The sequence below is a fragment of the Suricata suricatta genome, chromosome 2, assembly GCF_006229205.1.
Source record: "Suricata suricatta isolate VVHF042 chromosome 2, meerkat_22Aug2017_6uvM2_HiC, whole genome shotgun sequence".
NCBI lineage: Eukaryota > Metazoa > Chordata > Mammalia > Carnivora > Herpestidae > Suricata > Suricata suricatta.
Window position 1 is genome coordinate 159,381,931 of NC_043701.1, and position 18,257 is coordinate 159,400,187.

General features: G+C 54.6%; 2 protein-coding genes across 3 annotated transcripts; one reads left to right on the forward strand and one right to left on the reverse strand.

The window, feature by feature from the left end:
* The first annotated feature begins 1,734 nt into the window (after window positions 1-1,734).
* On the forward strand, window positions 1,735-15,181 carry SEMA4G (semaphorin 4G). 2 transcript variants are annotated; one of them, XR_003905700.1, is made up of 16 exons: window positions 1,735-1,818; window positions 5,275-5,754; window positions 5,853-6,001; window positions 6,284-6,346; window positions 9,465-9,563; window positions 9,686-9,779; window positions 9,928-10,041; window positions 10,227-10,396; window positions 10,495-10,664; window positions 10,960-11,104; window positions 11,238-11,460; window positions 11,836-11,951; window positions 12,074-12,237; window positions 12,395-12,456; window positions 13,893-14,953; window positions 15,088-15,180. XR_003905700.1 is itself a non-coding variant. In XM_029932396.1 (15 exons), the coding sequence occupies exons 2-15, from the start codon at window positions 5,631-5,633 to the stop codon at window positions 14,720-14,722; spliced, it is 2,523 nt and encodes an 840-aa protein (XP_029788256.1). In that variant the 5' UTR covers window positions 1,735-1,818; window positions 5,275-5,630; the 3' UTR covers window positions 14,723-15,181. The 2 variants fall into 2 exon arrangements, 1 of the variants encoding a protein (XP_029788256.1); XM_029932396.1 differs by having other exon boundaries at window positions 13,893-15,181.
* Window positions 15,182-17,151: 1,970 nt separating this feature from the next.
* On the reverse strand, window positions 17,152-18,236 carry MRPL43 (mitochondrial ribosomal protein L43). The gene is made up of 3 exons (XM_029932398.1): window positions 18,049-18,236; window positions 17,853-17,959; window positions 17,152-17,731 (listed from the first exon to the last, which is right to left on the reverse strand). Exons 1-3 carry the CDS (start codon window positions 18,177-18,179, stop codon window positions 17,490-17,492), a joined length of 480 nt encoding a protein of 159 aa, XP_029788258.1. The 5' UTR covers window positions 18,180-18,236; the 3' UTR covers window positions 17,152-17,489.
* Window positions 18,237-18,257: the final 21 nt, after the last annotated feature.

Genomic DNA, 18,257 nt, shown 5'->3' on the forward strand with positions numbered 1-18,257 from the left:
GTCTTTCCTGAACTGTTTTCTGATTTTTCCCTTCTATTTCCCAGTAAGAACCCTCCCATCTCATCACATCAAACTCACTTTTCTCTTTCACACCCTTTCCCTTCTGCCTACTCCCCCAATATATGTCTGTACATTTCTGCCTTTGATAATTCCCCTTTAGGTTTACCCTGTATATCTCTTCTCAGGTTTTTCCTGTACAGATTCTCCTCTCTGTAAACACAAGAATGAATGTCAAGGCCAGTTACTTAACCTCTTAGAGCCTGTTTTCCCACCTATAAAATGGGGCCATTAATCCCTCAGGACAGAATGATTATAGTTTTTTTAAATGGGGCCCGATAGTCTTTGCGAGTGTGTGTACACTTGAACATATGCGTTTCCCCCAGCCGCCTCCCTCTCCACACACATGTCCTATTTAGAGTGCTGGGGGAAGCGGAAAAGTAGCGTGGGCCCTGCTGTCTAGCGATCTGGAGTCACACACAGCAGCCCAAACTACGAGACTGTGTATGATGAAGTGCCAAGCTAGCTTTGGGGAATTCAGGAAAGAGGGATGACATGTCTTTCCCAGAGTCCCTTCAGTTAAATAATGACAGAGCCACTTGAATCTTGTTCACTTTCTCTCAGGCCAGGATTCATCTGCCTGTTCCCTGACCCCTTGCCTCTCCAGAGCTCAGATTCCAAGCAAGAGTCAGTTACCTATGTCCCTGTGGCCTTCATCATTTTAGGCCTACTCTTGGGCCCATTTCAGTACTGGCATATGGATGGGGGAGGAAGGAGCAGGCCAGGTCATGGCTAGAGCTCCGGTTTGATTCAAACGCTAGAGGGGTCTTAAACCGGCTCTGAGGCAGAGGCATGGCCTGAGTTGCAGGGAAACTGCAGCCCCAAATGTTGCATGGGAGGACCCTCCTGGTTGAGTTAGAGGAGCTGGGGAGTTGATTCTGAGGGGGGCTTCCTAGAGCACTATGTTTGCCAATGAACGAGTTCACTGGAAGATCTGAAGTAAGAATGATGTTCAACATGAGCTGGAAGGGAAGGAAGGCAGTTATCCAAGTGACCCGGTGCCTGAGGCAGTGAACCCCATTATTAAAACGTTTGGTTGAGTGGACAGGTACAAACGATGTGGCTTATTCAGAAAAACAGCATTTTCTGTGTGAATTTCTTGTCAAGCTGTTAATTCATCCTTCCAAGCCTCACTCCTTTCAGCCACTCACACATCAAGCTGAAGGACCAGGCAGCTGGAGGCCGTGAGCTGGGAATCCAGACCAGGTTCTGTGTTCAGAGCTGCCGGAAGGCTTGGCCTCCACCCTACCCTGGCCTTCAGCACCCTGGGCACGGAGAGCCCAGGAGGGTAGCAGGAGCGCAAGAAGGTCAGAGGGCCCTCAGAAAGTCAAGCTCCCGGAGGACATGTTTGCAAGACCCCAGCAGTAGGCAAATTAGACGGGTCCTGGGGTTAGAGGGGAGGGAAGATGGGCAGGAAGTCCATCGAGGGCGCAGGGGTGGTGAGGCCACCACCAGGGATGGATACTGGGGCTGCGGCCCTTGAGGGCGGAGGCCGCCAGATGCCCGGAAGCCCTGTGAGCCTTGGCCTCAAACCTCTATTGTGTAGGGTGGGGGGCGCGAAAGAAGAGAGCTGCGCCCTTCCCTGCACCCCACCCTGGCGGCCCCGCCTCCCTGGCCCCGCCTTCCAGCCCCCGCCCCACCCCCGGCTCCGCCTCCACCCCCGCCCCGCCTCCGGCCGCGGCCCCTTCCTCCCGCAGCTGGTGCTGTGGGGCCGCGGAGCAGCGCGTCGCCGTCTCTATGGCCGGGGATCCAAGCGCAAAGGTGAGAGAGGCAGGCAGTGCGGGCGGCGGCGGGGCCTGGGCCGGGAGGCGGAGGCCAGGCCAGGCCTTCCCCACATCCATTGCACCCTCCAAGCTGGGCCAGGCCTTTCTCACCATCAAGTCCCCGTGTCCCGCATAAAGGCTCTGGAGGGGCGCGGGCCAGGCCTCGGGCCGAGCTGGACGCAGACCCGCCGCCGCGGAGTCGGGGACCAGCGCGGGGCGGGGACCCGCGTGGTGAACAGTGTTCCCCGGGATCTGGGTCACGTCTCCTGGCGTCCGGCGGGATCGAAGGAGAGCTTGTCCTCGAGCTGCAGCAGTAGAGACTGAGGTTAGATCTGAGAAGAGGGAAGACCCTCACACTGTCCAGGATGGTGTAAGGAGAGGGTAGCGGGGGAAGGGCTCTGAGGCCGGAAGAGACGGCCATCCTACTGGGCAGAGGGGAATGCCGCCTACACTAAGCAGGTGGACGTCTGGGATGAAGGTCGAGAGCCTGCTGATCCAACATCGATCCAGTTTTGGGGGGAGGTTTTGTATCCGTTCGTCAGTTTCTTCAACCCTAGGATCTAATACTCGGAAGGTGATCAGAGTTCAGGGGGCTGGCCCTGGGGAGGAACCCAAACTATGGAACTGGGGGTGGAGTGTGGGGTGTGGGCTGGAGACCTTGAAGCCTTGTGGCCACTGGGGGTGGGAGGGCAGCAGCTCCGCCCCCCGTTTAGCCCCGCCCTCCCTCCCAACAGGTTAAATGGAGGCTGAGAGCCCCTGCCCAACTCCCATATCTAGGGAGTAGAGCAGTGCTAAGTTCCATTCCATCTTTCCTTTGCTAAAGTTAGGGGCCTCCTCCGGTCTGGGTTAGGTACCCCTTCCCTCCTTTGCAGAGAAGCCCATTGCATTTGAACATCTGAGGTCAGATGCGTCCATCACCACACACGCGCGCACACACGCGCACACACACACATATTTGGAATCTGGCCTTAAAATTGGGACTTTCAGGAGGGGAGGTAGGGCTGGTCTGCACCTCAGTGGACACTGGCAGCCTCCAAGCCTGCAGTGAGAACTGAACCCCTGTTTGGACATGTGCTTGTCCTGCATGCATGTAATTTGTGTGTTTGAGGACTGTGTGAACATACATGTACTTAACCCTTCTGTTAACATGAACGTGCCTGACCTGTATAAGTGGGGGTTTGTGTGCATGTCCCTACACATACATGTGTGTGTGCATGACTTTTCTGTGAATAGGTGTACAATCCTTCATATGCACATGTGTGGATTTATAACCCTTCCTTGTTAACTTCTGAGGCTGTGTGACCAGCCTAATGAATGGATGTGAATATGTGAATAGAGCCTTATTTGTCAATGTGTATATTAATATATGTGTTTATATGAACATATTTGTGCACAAACTGTAAGGACGCAGGTCTGAACCAAACTGGCTCCAAGAGAGGCTTCAAGTTTCCCCTCTGACCTTGGAGGCCTAGGTGTGGGTTTCTCAGAATCATTAGACAATAAAAGGGCACATATTGCCCAAGGCAGAAGGGACCACCCTTGTAACACCCAATCAGGAAAGGCCAGCTAACACCCTTAACATTTCTAAGGGCAGGCCTAGAGATAGAAGCTATAGATAATCACTTATTGCTTAAGGCTAGTTACACCCTATGTGAGGGTCCTGGGTCCACTCTGTAATTGGTTAACACTCTAAATGTTGTGATTGGGTCACTATACCTGTGTCACAATTTCCTGTAACTCCCCCTTCCCAAACCCATAAAGGCCCTACCCCCACTTTGTTCGGGACTCTCAGCATGGATCCACTGCGCTGGTGAAGTCTGTGAGCCCGAGCTTATAAGCCCATAATAATAAATGCCCTTTGCTTTTGCATGTGTGACTTGGTCTCCCTGGTGGTCTCTGGTTTTTGGGGACGATATTGTAATCTTGGGCATAACAAAACCTCCCTGTGAATGTATGTGTGCATGACGCTCTTATGAGTACATTTGTCCACAGCCCTTCTGTGGAAATGTGTGTATGTACACCTACTGCATGCACATCACCCCCCTCTGGTCATGTGTGACTTCTGCTATGAACCACACTCCGTGTGGTTTCTTGAACCTGGAGTGTGTTCCTCCTGCCCAATCCTAGAGACTGATACCTCATAGCCATAGGGCTCCCTCTGCCCTCCCCCCCACTTCTGCACTAAACAAATAGGAGGCCCCAAAGGTAAACAGGTGTGCCTCCATAGTGAGGGGTGGGGCATGGGCAGTTTGCCTGGGGCCTCGTGATGCCCAGCCCCCAAACGAGGAGCTGATGCCCTTTCTGTGGTCCAAGGATCCTCTTCTCTATACTAATCCTACATTCTCCTCCTCTGGGCTCTGAGCACTAGAGTGCTGACCTTTACCTCTTGAATAAATGCTCCAAATTCCTGTTTTCCCTCTGGCCAGCTCCTGGTCCTTCCCCTCTCTTCAAGGCCACATAGTTAATATTTGACCTGGAAAGGAGGGGAGAGGCCAGTACTCTTGTGGCCCTGTCTGTGGGTGTCTGATGAGATTGGGTGGGTCGGGCTTCCTCCACACCCACCCTGGTCCAGGAAACCTTCAAGAGCCACCTCAGACATCAGGCCTATTAGAAGGGTCAGAGGAGATCTGTCACCTACTTCCACCCCATCCCCACATGCCTGGTGAGAGGGTCCAGGTGGGCAATAGTCTCCAAGATAAGGCAGGGGAGGTGGCCAAGAGCTCAGGCCATCACTCACCTTTTCCATGTTGCTTTTGTCTCAACTGGCTGTGTACACGAGGGCATCCTGCACAGACGTTACACCTGTGTAGTGCAGCCAGGGGGGCCCAGGTACCACCCACCCCCCGTGTCTGTGAATGCCTGTTTGCAGGTAGAGACACGTGTGGATGCCTAGCCGGAGGGTGCAGTACAGACTCGCATGGGCAGAATAGAGATGTTCACCCCCTCGGAGAGGAATGCTGAGGAGAAGTGTCTAATTAAAGAGAAATTCCAGAGGGAGCTCTCAGGCCAGGGAAAAGAAAAAACAAAGAGAAAACTGGACAAAATCAACAAAGGCCCATTAAATGGCTCTGCCCAAGCCTTCTTGCATAAGGAACCCCCGCAGGCAGCAGGGGTAGCTGCTGCCCCAAGTTTGGTCCCATTGCTGGGAGGAGAAGGCATTCTCCCTGAAAACGGAGCTCCACCCGAGACAGAGGCCTAGCTTAGCTTCTGACTTGGTCAGAGGAGGGCTGTTATTTTGGGTTCAGGCTCGGGGGAGTCTACGGTCTGTAAGGAGGGCAAGGTCTACCCAACTTGCATCAGAGCAGAGAAGTGGATGGAGTGACAGTGAGCCAATCCTGACGTGGGAGTTCTGTGGCCCCTTCCCAGCAGTGTCCCCTCAAACCTGGGGGTAATGCCATCTACCTTCCACCCATACACAGATAAAAGAGCTTTCTTTACCTTGTTTTTTCTTTAGAAAACGGACCTCAGAGAACCAGAACTAGTCCTGCTGTCGGGACAGGGTGACCCCATCAGTTACCTACAACCTCTCTATGACCCCACAACTCCTTCCCACCATGGAGTTTGTATTTGATGCACAAAAGCAGTGTGTGATCCATCCCTCTCTCTGACCTCTAACCTGGGATTCCATGGCCACACAACCCTGTGATTCCATGTCCCCTCGATTCCAGGACCCTCCCTGGCCCCATGACCCCTGACCTCCCAAGTGACCTCCCTGGACCTTGACCCCTGTGACTATTCTTCCCATCATACCCTGTGACTCTGGCCCTGGCTCCCCTTGGGGGTCTTACCGGTCTGGGCCTCCCCAGGAAAATGTGGGGGAGGCTCTGGCCCCTCTTCCTGAGCTTCCTCACAGCAGCTGCAGTCCCTGGACCCTCACTGCGGAGACCATCCAGAGAACTAGATGCCACCCCACGGATGACCATCCCCTATGAAGGTTAGACACCCCCCTCCAACTTTGAAAGGCAGCAGGAGTCAGGTCTGGGAGAGGGGAGGACACCCCAGGGCTGGGCTCCCTATTCCTGCTCTCCCCAGAGCTCTCCAGGACCCGGCAGTTCAAGGGCCGAGCCCAGAACTACTCAACACTGCTGCTGGAGGAGTCTTCGGCAAGACTGCTGGTTGGAGCCCGAGGGGCCCTGTTCTCTCTCAATGCCCGTGACATAGGAGATGGGGCTCACAAAGAGGTTAGCCCCTGGGACCTGGGACACTAGGAGGGTCTCCAGCTTTATCCACCTCCCTGGGACCTCAATTTCCCGAAAGCCTCACCAGCCTTCCATAGCCTCCTGGTCAGATAGCACGGCCCTTCTCAACCCAGGTCTCTCTTGCCATCCAATGCTCCTCCTGAAACTTACCCGTACCACAGTCTCCCTGTTCCCAGCAGTCCTATCACCTGGTCCCAAAGACAGTGGTGAAAGGGAAGGGTCCTGGGGTCAACACCTCAGCCCATTCCCTTTCCCTGTCTCCAGATCCACTGGGAGGCTTCCCCAGAGATGCAAAGCAAATGTCATCAAAAAGGGAAAAACAACCAGGTATGTGGTCTGTCCTGTCCCCAGCTCCTTTCCTTCTCTTCAGCTGGGGATGTCAGGGTTGGTGGGGACGCAGATGGAGAGGTGTGGATCAGCCAGTCAGTTGCAGTGACCACAGCAAGCACGTGAGTGTAGCCAGAGTGGCGGACCCTAGGTGCAGCACTTCTAATCCAAACATCTGGTCACCTACCAGCATGGCCTATAGTGGCATCTTAAACTCTTCTGGGCTTCTGCATAATAACATGACAGCAATAGGTAATCTCTAGTAAATGCTGAGTTAGCCATTATCTCTCTTAATTCTAAAATAACCCTGTGAAATTGTATTATCCTCCATTTTGCAGATAAGAAAAATGAGGTTTCGTCAAGAAATAGCTCAAGTACCTAGTATTCTATGGAGGGCTGTTAGTGAATTGCCAGTTCTTTCAGGCTAAAGAACAGGGTGTCTGCAGGGGTCCCATGCCTGGCTATGTAACAGATGCATCTGGAGAGCTTTTAAAAAATATACAGTCCCAGGGGTGCCTGGCTGGCTCAGTCGGTAGAGCATGCAACTCTTGATGTCGGGGTCAGGAGTTCAAGCCCCACATTGGGCCTAGAGCCATCCCCAAAAGGAAAGAAAGAAAGAAAAAACTATATTCCCCGGCCCAGGGATTCTGATTCATTGGGTCTGGGGTGGTGTTGGGAAAGCTGTATTTAACAAGGCTGCACTAGGAGATTTCATCAAAGGTGCTGTTGGTGCAGCGTGGGTAGAAAGTGGGGCTGGTGAGGCGAGTGGAACCCAGGTCACAGAGCGCTGCCAATGAGCCGCTGGAGGTATGGGCTTTATTGTGTGACAGCACCCTCACCATTGGGTACTTTAGAGACTCTTGGACTGTAGTGTGCCCATGAATCACCTGGGTATGCTATACATGCAGATGCTAACTCTCAGTCTGGGGAAGGGCCCAAGATTCTGCCATTTTTCTAACAAACTTCCAGAGGAAGCTGATACTGGTGCTCCCCAAGCCACATACTGAGTAGCAAGGCTTTGGGAGAACACTTCCCAAAGCCTGTTTGGAGAAATATTAATTTTCAAAAGAGGGTTTTCATGGTCAGATGAGTTTGGGAAATGCTGTCTGCTCTATCCCACAGTGCACAGCATCATCCTTAAGGCTCTGAGAAGTCCCTGGAAAGGCAAGTTTTAGCCATGGTTTCCAACTTACTTGACCATAGAATTCCTCACTCACCCACCCTTGTGTATGTATGTATGTATGTATTTAAGTTTATTTTGAGAGAGAGAGAGAGAGAGAGAGAGAGAGAGTGTGTGTGTGTGTGTGTGTGCGCGCGCGCGCGCGTGTGAATGGGGGAGGGTCAGAGGGCAAGGGAGAGAATCCCAGCAGACTCCTCATGGGGCTTGATCCCGAAAACCATGAGCTCATGACCTGAACAGAAATCAAGAGTCAGACACTTAACATCCTGAGCCACCCAGGTGCTCTCCTTCCTGCACCCCAGCCCCCGACTCCTTTTTTAAAGTAAACATCTTGGGGAAACAGTACTAGTGTAATACTAATCCAGCCCAGGCACTAGATGGATTAAAATAGAGTGAATCTATGAGACGCATGGGTGGCTCAGTTGGTGAAGCATCTGACTCTTGACTTCGGCATCGGCTCAGGTCATGATCTCTCAGTTTGTGAGTTTGAGCCCCGAAAGGAGCCTGCTTGGGATTATCTCGCTCCCGCTCTCTCTGCCTGTCCCCTGCCCCCTCTCTATCTCTCCCTCCAAATAAATAAAAATAAACTTTAAAAAACTTTTCTTAAAAAAATCATAAAATAAAATAGTGAGTCCGGAGGCAGGAAAGGCAGTGAAGGTTAGGGGCATCATGGGGGTCAGAAGAGGAAGGCCTGAGCAGACTAGTGGAGAGGCGGGACCTGGGGAGGGAATGGGATGAGACAAAGAGGCCTGCATGGATTCAAATCCTGGGTAACAAGCAGGAGGAATTGTTAACAAGGCAAAGAAATCAAGAGGGCCTTAGGTTGAGGCATTTAAAGGGCGGAGAAGAGCTGCGTGGCTGGAGTGGGTGAGGGAGGGGAGGAAGGCACAGAGCCCTGCTGTGCAGGGCCAGAAGTGGTGGGACCCTATGTTCAGGACTCTAGTGGGCCACTGAAGGTTTCTTAAATACAGCAGTGACATGATTTGGTTTACATGTTTAAAATATGCCTTGGAAAGTGGGTTGCCAGAGGGTGCTTATGTGTAGAATATCTCTGGAAGGAAACTCCAGACAATGGTAAGAGCAGCCCCCTTTGAAGGCAACAGGGATAAAAGGAGACACTCTGTTTACAACGTATCCTTTGTACCTTTTGAATTTTACATTGTGTACATGTATTCCTCACTCATTGAATAAATAAGTAGCTTTTATAGAGTGGGGGAGGCTTGGGAGAACTGTCGGGCAGTCTACAGTCGTCCAGGGAAGAGGAGACAGTGGTGACATGGACTAGGGTGGTGGCGGTGGAGGTGGAAGGGAAGTGGACCACGTCAGGAGATGTTACAACAAAGAATCTGGCGGAGGACTGAACGTGGGGGTGAGGGAGTGGGAAGCAGCAAGGATGACTCCTGGTATCTGGACTGAGGAATAGGATGGATGGATGAAGTGAGGAGGGAAAGACTGGATGAGCAGGTTTAGGAGGGAGGATGCAGCTTAGGGAGGAGGGAATGAGCTTGGTTTGTGACCAGGTAAGTGGATGTGCCTGTGAGCTACTAGGTGTAGAGAGGGCCAGAACCTGGGGATACATTTGGTAGTGTCACCCACAGGGGGTGTGGGATCTCCAGGACTAGGGGACACTGCTGGGGAGTGGAGCCCTGGGGGCCCCTGAGCTGGGATGCAGAGGGCTGCAGAAGCTGGCAAAATGTGTCAGGTAATCCTGACAGTGAGACAGAAGAGATAAGAGGGGTCATGGCACTGGGAAGCCAAAGGACAGTGGGTTCCAGGGAGTAGTCTGTGTTCCAGGCAGTGAGCAGGCCCACTGCGATCTCAGAACCGTGTCCCGTGGGTGGGGGCAAGAGCAGGACTACAAAGCTGGATTAATGGAAAAGGCCCCTGAACAGGCTGTGGGCTCACAGCCCTCCCCCACCCATCCTGCCCATCCCACAGACGGAATGCTTCAACCATGTGCGATTTCTTCAGCGACTCAATGCCACCCACTTCTATGCATGCGGGACTCACGCCTTCCAGCCTCTCTGCGCAGCCATTGTGAGTATGCCAGCCCCAGCCCAGCCCTGACTGCTGGTCCCTGGCGTTGCACTGGTCTGAGCTTGGGCCATAACCCCTGCCTGTCCTCGAGCCCACTGACTTCTGGCCTCCTATTCCCCCAGGATGCTGAGGCCTTCACCTTGCCAACAAGCTTTGAAGAGGGGAAGGAGAAGTGTCCTTATGACCCAGCCCGTGGCTTCACGGGCCTCATCATCGGTGAGTGTGCTCTCCTCCCCACCCTGGCCCCTCATCCATCAGCATGCTGTTTGGGGGACATGGACCCTCATTGCTAGGACTTGCCACTGATATGTGCTATGTGCCTCATTGTATGTGACATGTCACGCGTGACATGCGGACGCTCCAGATGGAGGCCTCTACACAGCCACACGGTATGAATTCCGGAGCATCCCTGACATCCGCCGAAGCCGTCACCCGCACTCCTTGAGGACCGAGGAGGCACCGATGCACTGGCTCAATGGTTAGGAGGATGAGGCACAAGATGATGGGGGGCAGGGGAATATCCATCTTTACTCCCTTGGGCAGTTGACACCCCATCCCCAAATTCCCAGGTGAGCCTGTCTATTCCTGTGTGTGGTTGAGTAAGGGGTAGCAGAGGGGATCCCCATCCTGTCTCAGGGGCCACTTGAACTGCCCACCCCACAGATGCTGAGTTTGTGTTCTCCGTCCTGGTACGGGAGAGCGAGGCCAGCACCGTGGGTGATGATGACAAGGTTTACTACTTCTTCACGGAGCGGGCCACGGACGAGGGCCCCAACAGCTTCACTCAGAGCCGCAACAGCCACCGTGTGGCCCGTGTGGCCCGTGTGTGCAAGGTGAGGAGGACCAAGTTTGGGGCAAGAGTATGCAAGCTGACCCTCTGAACCCTCTGACGCTGACCCTATGCCCTACCCGCACCCCTGCTCCCCACCAGGGAGACCTAGGAGGAAAGAAGATCTTGCAGAAGAAGTGGACCTCCTTCTTAAAGGCGCGTCTAGTCTGCCACATTCCACAGTATGAGACGCTACGTGGGGTCTGCAGCCTGGACACGGACACCTCAGCCCGCACACACTTCTATGCGGCCTTCACGCTGACCACACAGTGGTCAGTGCAGGGACAGTGGGGAGACAGGGAACTGGGGACAGCAGGAGGGCTGGCGCAGAGGTCAATGAGGAGAAACAGGATCCCTTGTGGGGAGGCTGGCCGCAGACAGAGAATTTCAGGCACAGCCGGCCAGCCTAGCGCCGGAGGCCACAGAGGCCTCCTGACCCTTAGGAGAGGCCCTGAGGCCTAGAGCTGGGGTTGGCCAGGCTAACAGGGGGCTCCAGGCTGGGGCAGGTGGCAGGGGGGCAGGCCCCACCCAGTGTGGCTCAGACCCCTCCCCTATGTCCTTTCCTAGGAAGACCTTAGAGGCCTCAGCCATCTGCCGCTACGACCTGGCCGAGGTGCAAGCTGTCTTCGCAGGTCCCTACATGGAGTACCAGGATGGTGCCCGGCGCTGGGGCCGTTATGAGGGCGGGGTGCCGGAGCCTCGGCCTGGCTCAGTGAGTGCCCTGGCCTGGGGTCAGTGCTGAGTAGACAGAACCCCTGGGAGGGGCAGGAGGGCCTAGCCTCGGGGGGTGGAGGGCAGGCAGGCAGTGGATTTCTGAGGTTCACCGTCTCTGCCCCCCACCACAGTGCATCACAGATTCGTTGCGCACTCGCGGCTACAACTCATCCCAGGATTTGCCGTCCCTGGTCTTGGACTTTGTGAAGTTGCACCCGCTGATGGCTCGGCCTGTGGTACCCACACGCGGACGGCCCCTGCTGCTCAAGCGCAGCGTGCGCTACACCCACCTCACAGGGACACCCGTCCCCACGCCTGCTGGACCCACCTATGACCTGCTCTTTCTGGGCACAGGTACTTTGGACCGCTGGCCTGAGCCTTTGATCCTTGTTGACCGCTCATTCCCTGGATGACTTTTGATCACAAAACCCTGGTGACCATTGATGTTGATTCAAGGAACACTCACTACTGACCCCCGATGGCCACTGGCTCTTGGTAACTGCAGATTCCTGCCACCAACCACAATGATATTTGCCCCTGATCACTAATGCTTCTGGACCCAATAATTCCTGCCATGACAAGCCCAGAGTCTCCAGTCCTGAGGAACTGTTACTGGCTGAATCCTTGTCCCTCACCTGATGACCCCCAAGCTACTCCCATTAGACTAGTGCAGGCAGCTGAAAACAGATTCCATTGTTGGGTTCTGACCCTCTGCCCTTTCCATACCAGCTGATGGCTGGATCCACAAGGCTGTGGTGCTGGGTTCTGGGATGCACATCATTGAAGAGACGCAAGTGTTCAAGGAGCCCCAGTCTGTGGAAAATCTGGTCATCTCGCCAATGCAGGTAGCCTCTGACTCACGACTTGCCAGAGTACGGGCAGGGAGTGGGTGACTGGGCAGTGGCTGCGGATGTCTGCAGGCGGGAGTTGTGGGTGTTGCCAACTAGCTTTCTTCTCTGGCTCCCAGCATAGCCTCTACGTGGGGGCCCCGAGCGGTGTCATCCAGCTACCACTGTCTAGCTGCTCCCGCTACCGCTCCTGCTATGACTGCATCCTGGCCCGGGACCCCTACTGTGGCTGGGACCCCAGCACCCATGCCTGCACCATAACCAACAGGTCCCAGGGTAGCAGGTAAGAGGTGGTAAGGGTGTGAGGGTCCCATGTAAACAGGGGATCAGGGCCTGAGGGGAGGAGGAAGGCCTGCTTGCTGGAGGGGGAGTGGGAGTTACTTGTTGTAACAGCACCACTGACTTCCACTAAAGCTCAATTCCCCTCTTCATGAGTTCAGGACAGCACTGATACAGGACATAGAGAGAGGAAACCGAGGCTGTGAAGGCAACAGGGATACAGGTAAGTGACATTCACGGATGTGTGTAGGCCTGGCTGCACAGCCTGTCCTCTTTACATTTACTGTCGTTTGCCTGTGCACATGCATATCTGAATGGTTGTGTCTGTGTGCTTGCAGCAAAGACGTCCCAGCACAGTGTGGCACAGAGCAAGTGCTCCACAGATATTTGTTGCCCAAAAGAATTATAAATGAGGAGAAAGGCTCAAGACATAAGAGTTTTTTGGTCACACCTGGAGCTTATAGCCGAGTGTGTATTGGTGGGGGGTGGGGGACAACTAAATGATCTCACAAGTAATTATTTCCATTGGTTTTTGCTAAAAAGGAATACTTACAACTATGACAAGGATTTGAAAGATAATGAATATCCCCCTGAGGAAGATCAGATGACTGAGCTAATACCTAAAGGAAGAGCAGAAGTCACTAGTCATAGCTAACATGTGCTGAGTACTTCCTCCATGCCAGGTGCTGACTGAACATGTACACACGATCTCTCTTATGCTCACAGCATTCCTAGAAGAGAGGTGCCATGATCCCCAGCCCCCTGAGAGGCAAGCTCTCTGAGACATAGGGAGAATAAGTAAAATGTCCAAAGTTAATAAGCTATTAAGTAGCAGGGTCAGAATTCAAACCTGACCCCAAGCAGTCTGACTGGAGCTTGTGCTTTTCATCACTTCTGTGCTCTTTCCTCCTGATCAACCAGTGGAGGGCACAGAGAGGGGGGTGACCTCCAAGCGGAGGAGACAGCAGGCAAATGAGCTTGGTATGTTTGAGAAGAGGCTGGAGAAAGTGGGCGGGGACCACGTTGAGGCAGCAGAGTGGCATGATCAGTATGGTGTTTTTAAAAGGTTACACCGCCTCCCAAAAAAAGGGTTACCCCCAGTGCTGCGTGGAAAATGAACTAGATGGGGGCCAGAGTGGGCCAGCAAGTGGGGAAGGAGAAAAGTGAACAGGGCTGAGATGGATTCTGGAAGCAGAATCTTGGTGAGAATTAGACACAAAGGGGAGAGAGCCAAGGGAGACTCCCAGGTTCCTGACTTGAGCAGCTGAGTGGCTAGTGGTGCATTCACTGTGACAATTCAAGGAAAATACCTGGTGTTGTTTGCGAGGGAGTCTTTGGCCTGAGTTCCTGTGCCGTGTTCGAAAGACCTCACATGGAGATCCCCTGCGTGTGCAAGATGTCCAAGCGTGTTGGTCAGGAAAGAACTCTGCTGGACATCGAGATCACGAATCCCTGGCAGATAGCAGGAACTGAAACCACTGAGAAGGGCCCATGCAAACTTACATGGGAACATGAGTGTGCGAGGCCTTGGTCAGTTGTCACCACGACTCCAGACTCTGTGCTTCGTGCTAGGGACATAACAGTGAACCATTGGGCCTGCCATCTCCGATGCCCTCCCTCAGACAGACAAGCATTGACCGCTCCTCTCACCCCCTCCAGGGCCACCACCACCCCTGAAAACCCGCTCTGTGCTCCGAGGTGATGATGTCCTCCTGCCCTGTGACCAGCCATCCAACCTGGCCAGGGCCTTGTGGCTGCTCAATGGGACCATGGGCCTGAATGATGGGCAGCATGGCTACCGCGTAGGCGTGGACGGGCTGCTGGTGACAAACATACAGCCAGAGCACAGTGGCAACTACGGCTGCTATGCTGAGGAGAACGGGCTCCGCACCCTGTTGGCCTCCTACAGCCTCACAGTGCGGCCGGCCACCCCTGCCCCAGCTCCACAAGCTCCTGCCATACCTGGGGCACAGCTGGCACCTGACGTGAGGCTGCTGTACGTGCTAGCCATTGCCGCACTTGGTGGCCTCTGCCTCATCCTGGCTTCCTCCCTCCTCTATGTGGCCTGTCTTCAGGGAGGCAGACGAGGCCGTCGAAGGAAATACTCTCTGGGTCGGGCTGGCCGGGCAGGGGGCTCTGCTGTGCAGCTGCAGACGGTATCAGGCCAGTGTCCTGGAGACGAAGATGAGGGTGATGACGGGGAGGGGTCTGGGGGCCTGGAAAGTAGCTGCCTCCAGATCATCCCTGGGGAGGGAGCCCCAGCCCCACCGCCTCCACCACCCCCACCGCCACCGGCCGAGCTGACCAACGGGCTGGTGGCGCTGCCCAGCCGGCTGCGCAGGATGAACGGCAACAGCTACGTGCTCCTGAGGCAGAGCAACAACGGGGCGCCAGCGGGGCCCTGCTCATTTGCCGAGGAGCTCAGCCGCATCTTGGAGAAGAGGAAACACACGCAGCTTGTGGAGCACCTGGATGAGAGCTCGGTCTGAGCCCAGCCTCCTGGGACACATGCTCTTCCAAGCCAGCCTGTCTGCCCCAGGCCGGGCTGCCACTTCCCCAACACAGCCAGTCTACCTTCCCCCTCACCCCCAACTCCAGGCCCTTCTCCCAACTTTTTGATGTCCCTGTAGGGCTGGCAGAGTCAGGCCCAGCCAAAGCCCCCTCCTCAGTCTCCACAGACCCATCTGTGAGCAGCCCAGGCCAACCGGTGCTCCTCAGAGGTGGGTACTCCCTCAGGCCCTGGAATGGGGTAGACCCAGCCCCAGTTCCCATCCCCTTAACGCAAGCACTTGGGTGGAGAGGATGCCATCCTCCTGCCCCATTTGTCTGTTCAAATCCTTCCTCTTTCTCCTAGGCAGGGCTCTGCAGGTCCAGATGACCTCAATGTCACCACCCTCTGCATGGCCCTATGTGCTGGATGGTCCCGAAACCAGACAAGACCTCTGCCAGCCACCAGAGCCACCTGAGCCCTGCACACATTCACATGTGCACATGGATGAATGTCTATCAGCTGGGCTGCAGGGCCCCCACCCCCATCTCCTGGTACATTCTTGTGTTTTGTCTCTCCTGGACTTTGGGTGCCCTTCCAATTGCCATAGGCCATCCTATCTAGGTTTCTCCCCTAGTCCCAGCCCCAGGTGGTGACCTCTTTGGCAAGAGCCTGGGAACAGGCCAGACTGGGGAGGTAAGACTGTGTCATTCCCCTCTGTCCTTAATATGCAGCCTCTTCAGTCAACCTCCTTACCCCCTTGGTCATTCTCAAGATGACAGAGCCCCAGGCATATCCCTTCACACACACATGCGTACATTTCCACTTGCATTTCTGAGCCTCCCTTTGCTGCCTCGGACCTCTATCTGTTGGGTTTGGTCCATGGACATTTCAGAGGGAGAGCCCTCTCCCATTCAGCTGTCCTCTCAGATATTTCCCTAGGACGGGTGACCAACACTGCAATGAGCCAGCCTCCCTTTTGGAGACCAAGCATTTGCTACCCCTAGACCAGAGCAGGGGGAGGAGATCTGATGTCTCACCTGGCACATGAAGCCCGTTCTTGGAACTATGCAAAGGGCAGAGGCTGGGAGTTTGGATGCTTGGCTCCCATCCCTGTCCTACCTCACCGGGGCACTTTCAGGGTCCAGGGGCCTCTGAAGTCTCCAGGCCCATATGGGACAATCAAATCCTGACTGAGCTCCCCCATTCCCCTTGGGTGAGGATGACTGTTATTTTTGTAGCTGAGAACGTGGAATCCCACGGGTTTTTACTGCCCTTCACCCAAGTTCTCCTGCCTCCACCCCACAATGAATGTATTTATTGTGAGAACGGCTATGCTTCTTTAGGAATGCCCCCACTCACCACCTAAGTGGGCAGCACAGGCATGTGACAGAGTGGGGAGCCTGGGCTCAGCTCCTCCCCCTCCTGTTGGTTAATAAATACCCTCTTTCCCCAAAGCTATGTGTGGTCTGCTTGGTCTAGAAGGGCCTTCTGATTGCCAGGGGGCAGGCTTCTGAGCCTATGGAAATGGTGCTGCAGGGTTGGCTCTGCTCCCCATAAAACCATTTGCAGAGGAGACTGGGACCCTCAGCTGCCATCTGGCTGCCCTGAGTGGATACACAGGCCTTTACAAGGCTCTCACTACTCACTGTGAACACAGTGGTACGGGCATGACAACATTACAAGAGTTCAAGAATTCCTACAAAGGCTTCTAGGTTTTTACCTCCTGGCTCTTTTCCTCACGATTCCTCCCTCTCGTTTTGGCTAAGCCTAGAAGCTGCTCCCTGTTTACCAGCTCTCTTGCCCACTCCCAAGAAGCTTTTCAGCCCCTCCCCTCCCCCAACAAGGGACAACATGAAATCATTACTGCAGAAGGGCCTGTCTTGGGGAGCAGTTAGGACAGGGCAGGCTCGTTACCAGGGACCTGGCCTGAGAATCACTCTCCGAGGGTTAGGACTGGATTAATCACATGTCCTTTAATACTGAAGGGTTGTATGTTCCCCTTCTGCTTTGAAGAGAATGAGAAATGGGGTTAGACTTAAGATACATGCAGATTTTGAAGACCTCAAGTATAACCTTGGGCAAGTTTATTAACTTCAGTTTTCTAAGCTTTCACACAGACGTAAAGTGGCTGTCCTAAAGCCAGGTTTACATCAGAATCTAAGGTCTTAACTCTGGTTCAATGGTTGCAGAAATAGGACATGGGGGTGGGGGCGCCTGGGTGGCTCGGTCAGTTAAGCTTCAACTTCAGCTCAGGTCATGATCTCAGTTTGTGGGTTTGAGCCTCACAGTGGGCTCTATGCTGATAGCTCAGAGCCTGAAGGCTGGTTGCGAGTCTGTGTCTCCCTCTCTCTGCCCCTCCCCTGCTCACACTTTGTCTCTCAAAAATGAATAGATGTTAAAAAAAGAAAAAAGCAATATGACATCAGAGATTCTTCACAAGCCATTCTTGAAACCCCACACCCGGATTTGAGATCACTAGTATCGATCTGGATTTCAGAAATAAAAGCCTGTAAAATCCTTGAAGAGTCAGGTTTCAAGGATGTAAACTGGGTAATAATTAGGAGACTGACAAAGTCACTGCTCCTCCTCCTATTCAATGAAGACAGGCTGTTCTTTATCCCAAGCAAAAGCTTTGGCGTCCACTTCCCTCGTGGTGGGCTCCATCTGCCTGCGGGAGGCTTGGAATCCCCTGAACCAAAGAGGAGGAAGCACCTCCACTGGGGTAAAAGTCCAAAGCCTGGGACTGGGGTTGGCGGAGCAACGCTTCACGGCACAGGCACCTGGGCTGGGGCAGCATCCTGGACTTCTCGCGGGCGTAGCGCGCCCAACGCTGTAGGTTTGTTGGTGAAGGGGTGCCACTGGCCCTGTATGCTGGGGTTGTCCGTGTGGAAGGGCTTACGGATGCGGATCACTTCCAAGCCAGACTGGTCTGCCAGTTTCTGCACCAGCGTCGCAATCTCCGAGACTGACTTGCAGTGGATGCTCTCCTCGCGCACAGTCCCGTTAACTGTCCGAAGGGAGGGGGTGGGGGAAGAGGAAGCGGAGGGAGAAGGTTAAAATGAGAGCAAGAGGAGCCCGCGAGGAACCCCCCGGGTGCCGCCCTCCAGCCCTCGTCCGGCCCCACTCACGGTATTCGGCCACCACTCTGGGAACACAGCACGGCCGCGAGTTCACGTATATTACAACCCCCGGGTTCCGTCGGGCGAAGTCGGCCACCTCCCGTTCCACGAACTCCCTGAGGAAGGCCAGAAGAGTAAGCACGGCGACTCCCGACCCTGGGCGACCTCTGTCCCAAGAGCACCCCGCACCCTTCTCCCGGCTCACCTGGCGCCGCGGGATGAGGGCGCATCGCGACTGAGGCTGAAGCTGAGACGCTGCAGCTGCTGCACGTAGCGACCCAGCCCGTTGTGGAGGACACTGGCCAGGAAGCGGCTCGGGGTCCCGCGCGCAGTCATGACCGCCGCGCTGCGGCAGCCTAGCCTCGCCTCTCCTCGCGGGCCGGGGGCGGGATTAACGCCGAGGCTTCCGGTTCC